A 10,082-nucleotide genomic window follows, 5' to 3' on the forward strand; every position below is an offset into this window, starting at 1 on the left:
AACACTAAGACAGAATTTTGTTAATAGTTAATTTAAATAATTAATAGGAGAAAATCATAGGTAACACTTCAATGGACTTTAAATTTTTCCCATCTTAGTTTCATTCACCAGTTTTTCTACGAATTCAAAATTGGATGATCGATAAAGAATCTCATGTATATGTGTACATACTAATGAAGCATTCCTATATTAGTATTTAGTAAACTAAATTAATGTTTACCTATATAACTTTCCCTTTAAATTCTCCAAACATAGCAATATACACAAATAGCTATTAAAATTCAGATTTAACTTATGACATATATGATTCTAAGATATAAGATTAAATCAGAGTTTGATACATGAGGTATTTTTTAATTTAAAAAAAGAGAAGCTATAAAATTTGCACATGATATCAATCTAATTAGAAGATTCTGAATACATAAAACATGGATATGCCACTGGTTAGATTTAGGTTATCAAACATGATCTATATATAAGAAGAAGCTAATATCACTTAATATTGTGCTACTCTTATGGCACTAGCATTATAGAATAATACCAATATTTAAGATATAAATTATGTGTTATTAAATACTATTCTTGAGAATAAACTTTACCCTAGTAATTTTATTTAATCTGACAGGATTTCACGGACAATACAAACAATGGGCATTTGCAAAGGGTAAGGTCAGGACTAACACTTTTCCTCAACTTCATATTATAATCACTATGCTACACCTAGTAAGAATTCTTCATTTATTATCAAGGAAGTCACTCCTTTGTGGTTATAAAAATCTAAGTGTCAGGCTTTTTTACATTGTGGAAATATATATCTGCCTTAATCCTAAAGAAACTTTTATTAGCACGTCAAGGATAAAAACCAGTATTATAATACATTTACACAGCACCAAGTGCACCATGCATAATCTAAGCGAGGAAAAAATGGCATAACTTATATATTCAAAGAAAACTTACCAGACAGTTGTTTCCACTTGACTGTCATTGAGCTGCCGGTTGTCCAGTTGTGCAAAAAGTGGGAAAAGCACTTGAATCCCTCCAATTGAATGAATTGCACTATGAATTGAATGTGTAACTATAGCTTTTACATCCTATGTTCAAAAACAAAAATGTTTATTACATTTTCTGAAGCATAATGTTATCACTATTTGCTTGTTCCAAACAACTTTGTAAGAAAATTAAATAGATATTTAAAAATCTATTTTTAAAATTTAAAAATCAAAATTATATAATTTTGATACACATATAAAATAAAAGTTTGAAACATCTTTGCTAATCACTTAAATTTGAAAACTTGAGAGATTTTTACAAAGAAAATATGAAGTTTTAAATCAAAATATATTTTAGAATAAGAGACTCATAATGGATGTAAAGACACTCAGGCAATTTTTTTTTTTTTTTTTAACCCCACATTTGTTCATTTATTTATTTTTGTCTGTGTTGGGTCTTTGTTTCTGTGCGAGGGCTTTCCCTAGTTGTGGCAAGCGGGGGCCACTCTTCATCACGGTGCGCGGGCCTCTCACTATCGCGGCCTCTCTTGTTGCGGAGCACAGGCTCCAGACGCGCAGGCTCAGTAGTTGTGGCTCACGGGCCTAGTTGCTCTGCGGCATGTGGGATCCTCCCAGACCAGGGCTCGAACCCGTGTCCCCTGCGTTGGCAGGCAGATTCTCAACGACTGCGCCACCAGGGAAGCCCTCAGGCCATTTTTATGTTAGGGAGTTACACATTCTTAAAGCAAAGTATTTTTTAATATCTGCAATTATCTATTTAGCTAATTCACTGATTTTATTTCAAAGGATATAGAACATATAACAGAAAAGACAGATTTTCTACTAAGGAGACAAGTCCAAGGTAAAATATATTGCCAAAAAAAAGTAGAAGGCAAAAACATCATTGAAAGAACTAGAAAACCAAAAAAGAAAAACAAAGAGCAACTGGAGATTTCTAGATGAGCAATGTTTAATATGTAAAATAAAGACACACTGCTGATGAGAACATGAAGACTAAGCTACTATTCACCCACCTGGAGCATTAGAGCATGTGGGGAATGCACAAAAATCGATGCATTTTCCTTTGGTGATGATTCCAGGCACAGTTGAGCATCCGTGGCCTTAGCGTTATATGTAAATGCGATACTACTTGCAAGTTTCCCATCATACAGAACCTGTTTATGATGTTCTGCCAAATGAATATCACTCTCAGATTTAAACTTGAAGGTGCTCTGAAAAAACAAAACTAAATTAAACACTCTTTAAATGCAACATAATAAAACTCTCAAGTTTTAAAGAAGAGAAACATTTTAAACATTTAAAGAAGAGAAACATAATAAACAATTTGTTGTGACCCTTCCATGTGTCAGGCACTAGTCACTGGTATTATTTTGTTATTCTCACTTCAGTTCTATGAGTTAAATTTTATTATGCTAATAAACATGCTCAGATCTTCATATTCTCATTTTATTAAGTGTTTTTGTGTGTGTGTGGAACGTTTTTATCTTATTTATTTTTTATAACATCTTTATTGGAGTATAATTGCTTTACAATGGTGTTAGTTTCTGCTATATAACAAAGTGAATCAGCTATACATATACATATATCCCCATATCTCCTCCCTCTTGCGTCTCCCTCCCACCCTTCCTCCCTATTCCACCCCTCTAGGTGGTCACAAAGCACGAGTTGATCTTTATTAAGTTTTTGATTATTTATAAAATAATTGTATTAGAATATTATAAAGCCAGATGATATTAAATGTAAATAGGATTTTACTTTATTAATTCATAACATAAATTTAATTTTGCTTGTTAACAGCTTCAAAAGTATTTATAGAAGTTAAGTAGTGGCTGGCACATGAATTACTAATATAGAAATGGCTATAATGGTTATCATTTGAGACTAAAAAAACGTTTATTCACAAAAATATGTCTTTACTATAAAAAGTTTATCAAGATAGTGAATATCAATGCTACTCCACAAAAAAATCACGATGGCCATGTTAAACCCCTAAAGAATAGATGACAATTACAATAGGAAATGCAAACAAAAAATTCTTTTAAAAAATATTTTAATGAAATTATGAGTTAACTATATTAGGTAATAATACTGCAATATAAAATCCATCTGACTGCCTTCTTCACTGGTTGCCTTAGTACTGTAAAATAAATATTTTAATATGTATTTCAGTAAAATCATAAATGCTCAAAATGTTTAAAATTTGGGTTTTTTTGGATGCTAATTTTTAAAAATTTTTACTGGAGTATATTTGATTTAAAATGTTGTGTTAGTTTATGCTGTACAGCAAAGTGAATCAGTTATACATATACCGACACCCGCTCTTTTGTAGATTCTTTTCTCATATAGGTCATTGCAGTAAGTCCCCTACACATGAACCTTCAAGTTGTGAGCTTTCAAAGATGTGAACTGTGTTCGCATGTCCAATCACGTAAGTTAATTCACGTGTCTGGCGTACATTGCCATGTGGGTGCATCCGCTACAAGTGGTTGTGCTTTTGTGTACTTTACTGTACAGTACCATATAGAGTACAGTAGTACAGTATGTTTATTTCAAGCCCAGGATGTCCGGAAGCAAACATCTATTGTTGACTATCCTTCAGCTCTACCATCTCCCTCCTCCAGTCAGTAACTCTTCTTGCCTGTTCACTCAATGCCAGCCCCTGTATGTCTGCTGTTGTACTGTACTACTATACTTTTCAAGGTACTGTACTTTAAGATTAAAAATGTTTTACTTTTTGTGTTTGTTTGTTTTTTAATGTATTATTTGTGTGAAAAGTATTATAAACCTATTCCAGTACAGTACTATATAAACGACTGTGTAAGCTGGGTAACTAGGCTAACTTTGTTGGACTTAACGAACAAATCAGACTTACAAAAGAGCTCTCAGAACGGAACTCATTCGTATGTATGGGACTTACTACAGAGTAATGAGAAGAGTTCCGTGAGCTATACTACTGTTAGGTCCTTATTAGTTCTCTATTTTATATATAGTAGTGTGTATATGTCAGTCCCAACATTTGTTTCTAACTCAATCTTTTAAAAGTAAAATTTCACAAATACGTTAGAATTTTGACTTATTTCGTGAGCCAATGATCAAAAGCACAATTAATTATTTTAGAGGAGTAAAACAAATGAGTTAATTTATAGAAATAAAATTATTTAGCTGAGGGAATTTGGGGGAAGAGTATACAGAACATTGAGACACAGGGGAAGCTGACCAAATAATGAAAGACTACAGGAGTTGGATAACCCAAAAGCAAACTGTAGTACAATCAAGTAGAGAAGTGATGCCTCCTTATGTTGATGATATTTTACTAAGAAAAGCAATGTGTAAATGATGGGAATAGCAACTGGAAAAAGAGCAACATATGTTCTAGCTTAGTAGAGCTACCTTAAACTAAGGATTTTTTTAAAAATTTGACATCAAAAGCAATGGCAACAAAAGCAAAAATTAACAAGTGGGACTATATCAAACTACAAAGCTTCTGCACAGCAACAAAGGAAACCATGAACAAAATGAAAAGGAAGCCTACCAACTAGAAGAGAGTATTTGCAAATCATGTATCTGATAACGGGTTAATATATAAAATATTAAAAGAACTCATATAACTTAACAGCAAAGAAACAATTCATTTAAGAAATGGGCAGAAGATGTGAACAGACATTTTTCTGAAAAAGACATAAGACACAGATGGCCCATTTGTCAGAGATGACAAATGTTGGTGAGGATGTATAGAAAAGCAGAGAATGGCAAGGATGTCCAGGGATAAATGAATGAACAAAGAAAAAGTGGTATATATGTACATTGAAATGTTATTCAGCCATAAAAAAAAGAATGATATCTTGCCATTTACAACAACATGCATGGACCTTAAGGGCATTATGCAGAGTGAAATAAGTCAGACAGAAAAAGACAAATATCGTATGATCCCACTTGTGTGTGGAACCTAAAAAAAATAATAATAATAAAACAACGAACTCATAGATACAGAGAACAGATAGGTGGTTGCCAGAGACAAGGAGGAGGGGGGTGGAAAAATGGATGAAGGGGGTCAAAAGGTACAAACTTCCAGTTATAAATGAGTAAATCATGGGAATGTAATACACAGCACGGTGACTATAGTTAACAATACTGTATGATATATTTGAAAGCTGCTAAAAGAATAGATTTTAAAAGGTCTCATTACAAGAAAAAAATTTTGTAACTATGTATGGTGATGAATGTTAACTAGACTTATTGTGGTGATCATGTTGCAATATATTCAAATATCCAATCATCATGTTGTACACCTGAAACTAATATAATGTTACATATCAATTATATCTTAATTTTTAAAAGTCAAAAAAGTAAAAAGAAAAAAGGAAGTTCTGTAGAGAAATTTATATAGCAAACTAAAGATGAGATCATGAGTAGAAGAATTAAGATTACACAAAAAGGTTTGAACTGGGTGTGCATATTTCAGATATCTTGATTATCATCCGTAACTGTTGCTTTTCCAATTGTTTTGTTGTAGATAGGGCCCGTGGGAAATATCTAAAGGCTTCACCAGAAATATTGTTCATTATGAAGCATAAGTCAATATAAGGTAGGTCTATCCTAACACTATCCCCAAGTATCTTATAAAACATTTTACTCATAAAGCATGTATCCAACGATCAGATTATTCTGATGCTCCAGTTTTTGTTTTTTTTGTTTTGTTTTGTTTATTTTAGGGCCACTTTCTAGAGGAGATTTTGCTTCCTAATTACAGACTTTGCTTATTGGTAATTTTTTAAAATAAAATGTGGGCATTTCTGATAAATTTATACAAAAACTCTTTTTCAATTAGTAAATCAAATATAAATAGCCCCATTAGATGATTTTATGCTGGTGTAATAAGAATCCTTCAAATACGGTATTGCTAATAGGATGATTTTTTTCAGCTGCAACAGATATTCATTCTCCGAATATGAATTCATATTAATAATGTTTACTCACAAATTTTTGCCCCAACAGTGAAATGCATGAAATAGTGAATCTAAGCAACATGCCACAGTGTTCACTAATAATGAAGCATTTTAAATTTAAAAATGTATCCTAAAATATAAGCGACACCAGCAAAAACATGGCAAATTAGATTACTTGCTTGCTTAAAATATGCTAAGATTACAGTCCTCCATATTAATTTAAAACATAAAATGTAATGTTAACTCTCCTTTTATGAGCTTTCAAAATAAATCTATATTTTAAGAATTTATTTTCCTAAATAAAATTCTATGCTTATGGCAGTGGTCCCCAACCTTTTTAGCACTAGGGACCGGTTTCATGGAAGACAATTTTTCCATGGACCAGGGGTCGGGGAATGGTTTCAGGATGATTCAACTGCATTACATTTATTGTGCACTTTATTTCTATTATTACTACATTGTAATATATAATGAAATAATTATACAACTCACCATAATGCAGAATCAGTGGGAGCCCTGCGCTTGTTTTCACTTGCCATTCACTGATAGGGTTTTGATTTGAGTCTGCAAGCAACTGTTTATTATGATCTCTGTGCAGTCAAACCTCTCTGCTAATGATAATCTGTATTTGCACCTAACCCCCAGCACTAGCATCACTGCCTCAGCTCCACCTCATCATCAAGCATTAGATTCTCATAAGGAGCACGCAACCTAGATCCCTTGCATGCGCAGTTCACAGTAGGGTTCTTGCTCCTATGAGAATCTAATGCCGCCACTGATCTGACAGGAGGCGGAGCTCAGGCGGTAATGTGAGTGATGGGCAGCGGCTGTAAATACAGATAAACCTTCACTCACTAACCCGCCGCTCACCTCCTGCTGTGCGGCCGCGTTCCTAATAGGCCACGGACGGCTACCGGTCTGTGGCCCAGGGGTTGGGGACCCCCTGGCTTATGGAACAAAAAATAATTATTAGTATTAGTATCAAAATGTCTAGGAAATAGAAATTAAAAGTATAAATAAATGTATTTCAGAATTTCTCTAAAAAGGAAGCATGTAAAAACCTTAAATATGTTATATAATCCTCAAATTGTCTGTTAACATGTCGAAGTGAGAGGGCATCAAATAACATGACTTCCTAATTCTGATGAGCTGTCATATTTACTGTTTTTAACCGACCCTTTGGAGAAGGATGCAGGTAAATAACATAGATAGTAAAACAGACTTTACAAAAAAGTAGATGAAAATTGTTTTTAGACCACACACATTGTTATATCTAAAATTTTGAAGAAGTTAAACCTGAAATTCTTTTCAAAGATTTAGATACCCCAAAGTCTCTGCTTGTAACCAGAATTCATGCTGAAGGCAACCATATTTAATTGATGCCTACCATTAGACAATTTTCACAGTTCACCATGCTATACCACCTAAAATTTCCAGTGGAGCTTCAAGAGCAGCTTACAAATTTCAAATTGACTCTAACCTATTGTTATATATTGCTAAACTTCTGACATTTTATTATTCTACCTGTTAAACAGCCCATCATGGGTAAAGACTGGCATAGCCATCTTTGTTTTCTTTGAAAGCTCAATCAAGAGTTGATGAGTGAGTTATTGCATCCACTATGGAAACAAGTATGGAGGTTCCTCAAAAAATTAAAAACAAAACTTCCATATGATCCAGCAATTCCACTTCTGGATATTTATCTGAAGAAAACAAGAACACTAACTCAAAAAGATATATGCACCCCCATGTTCACTGCAAAGTTATTTACAATAGCCAAGACATGGAAGCAAACTAAGCAGCCATTGATGGATGAATGAAGAAAAGATGGTATTAAGTATTCAGCTATAAAAAAAGAAGGACATCTTGAAATTTGAAACAACATGGATGGACCTTGAGGGCATTATGCCAAGTGAAATAAGTCAGAGAAGGACAAACATCACCTATCTGTGGAATCTAAAAATCGAGCTCTAGATAACAGAGAACAGACTGGTGATTGCCAGAGGCAAGGGGGGAGGGGGTGGGAAAAATGGGTGAAGGTGGTCAAAAAGTACAAACTTCTAGTTATAAGATGAATAAATGCTGGGTATATAATGCACAGCATGTTGATTATAGTTAACAATACTATACTTGAAAGTTCCTAGGAAAGTAGATTTTAAAAGTTCTTCATACACACACAAAATTATAACTTTGTGAGGTGATGGATTTGTTAATTAGCCTTATTGTGATAAATCATTTTGCAACATATACACATATCAAATCATTATGTTGTAGACCTTAAACTAAGAAATGTTATGTATCAATTGTATTTCAATAAAACTGGACAAAAAGCTTTAAAAAATTTAAAAAAACAGAAATACCATATTGTCTGTACAGTACAATACAGTTAAAAGCCGTAACTTCAAAACCAATCAGACTTGAGTTTGAATCCCAACTCTGTCACCTACAGATAACCACCCACAAGTTATCTGCCTCTCATCTGCTACACACCCAATATATAAAATAATATAAATAAAGCACTATGAACAATACCTGGTAGTTTTAAAGCAAAATGGTAGCTGCTATTATCACTATTTCCTTTTCTACTTAATATCATACATTTTCTTTGTTAATTTTTTTCTTAAATGTTACTCATAAAACATTTACCATAAATGTTATGGTAATGGCATATTGCACTGATGACAGTGTAATTCAGATAACTGACACAGTTGCTAATGAGGCAAAGCCTCATTGAGCAGAACTTTAATTACCCAAACTAGAATTACTTAACACAAATATGAGAAAATGTGCCACAACACTGCTAAACTCAAAAAAACTAAGTTTATCTAATTGTTATATGAGCAGAGGCATGTTATTTTTCTAACACTAATCTCTGAAAACTTCACCAATGTCAAGAATATAGCCATTTTTTCATTGAATTTATGTGAGAATAATATATATTTGACAAAACCTATTGCTTTCCCCAGAATCATTATGTGACAAATGTTGCTGATATTAACATAGTAATGACATTCCAATATTCAAGGAATCATATTTCCTGATGTATAATTAAGAGAATGTTGCCACTTGTACATTGTACAATGATTTTCTCCTCAAAATGAATAATTAATCCATCTGAATTCATTAAAAACTCATCATTCAAACTCTAATATCTCCAAACTACTCAAGGAAAATACATACATAGGATCAAACCATTCTCTTGCTACAAATTTTTTGATAATTCCACATACCTGGAAAATCCAAATTCATTGTTTTGATATTCAAAACCTTCAATAACTTGGTTTCAACCTATGATAATCACCCTCGCATTCTACCATAAATCACACCATCTACTCTGTATTCTCCCATGAAGCCATGCCTAATTATGGATCAATCCATAAACACATCCTGTACTCCCTTGCTTCTATTCCTTCAATCATGCCCACTGTCTCACATTCTATCATCATGTCCTGCTCACCCTCTCAATTATTTATTTTTTTCAAGAACCCTGAAAAATTTCCTTCTCTATGAAGAGAGTTCCTAAATCTTCTGCAGCTGGAATTAATCATCTTTCCCCAAAACGTTAATAGTATTTGCATTATGTTTCCTTTGTGGTACACATGTCAAATTTTAATTATAAACATTTACAGATACAATTATTCTCATAAATAAAGTATAAGCTTAATCATTTTTAATCCCCAAAGCTTTAGAACAGCTCCTTGAACATAACAATTATTCAATATATTATTGAATTTTATTCAATCACATGCCCTACAATCATTATTACCAGATCCTGATAAGAAAGAATGTAGAGGGAAAAAAAGATTACAGTCACAAGCATGCCAACAAAGGGCAAATAGATTAATATAGAGTATTTCAATGCAAGAAGTGAAGTCAGTACTTCAACATAGTTGAAAATGACTCAACCAATCAAATCTTAAAAAGTTGTAACAGTGACATATATCAAATTAGCAGAAGTGCCAAGTACCAGCACTATAATTACTGCAATATTTCAAATACTGAACAAGAGAAACACATCACTAATACAAACCAATATCTAAAAGAAATATTAAACATAATGTTAATAAACTACTTATACCAAATTAAGCAATCATTTACAAATATCAAGTAATTTTATGTAACTCAT

The 10,082-nt window shown here is 32.7% G+C and overlaps 1 protein-coding gene across 7 annotated transcripts in view; it reads right to left on the reverse strand.

The window, feature by feature from the left end:
* NBEA (neurobeachin) overlaps positions 1-10,082 on the reverse strand; it is a 610,070-nt gene that overhangs the window by 500,794 nt on the left and 99,194 nt on the right. For all 7 annotated transcript variants that reach the window (XM_082435483.1, XM_082435487.1, XM_082435484.1 and 4 more), the window contains exons 9-10: positions 2,024-2,221; positions 958-1,091 (exon numbers count right to left, since the gene is read on the reverse strand). In XM_082435483.1, the coding sequence (XP_082291609.1) occupies positions 958-1,091; positions 2,024-2,221 (332 nt within the window). The remainder of the gene's footprint in view (positions 1-957; positions 1,092-2,023; positions 2,222-10,082) is intronic.

Source organism: Balaenoptera physalus, assembly GCF_965194825.1.
Source record: "Balaenoptera physalus genome assembly, chromosome: 18".
Lineage (NCBI taxonomy): Eukaryota > Metazoa > Chordata > Mammalia > Artiodactyla > Balaenopteridae > Balaenoptera > Balaenoptera physalus.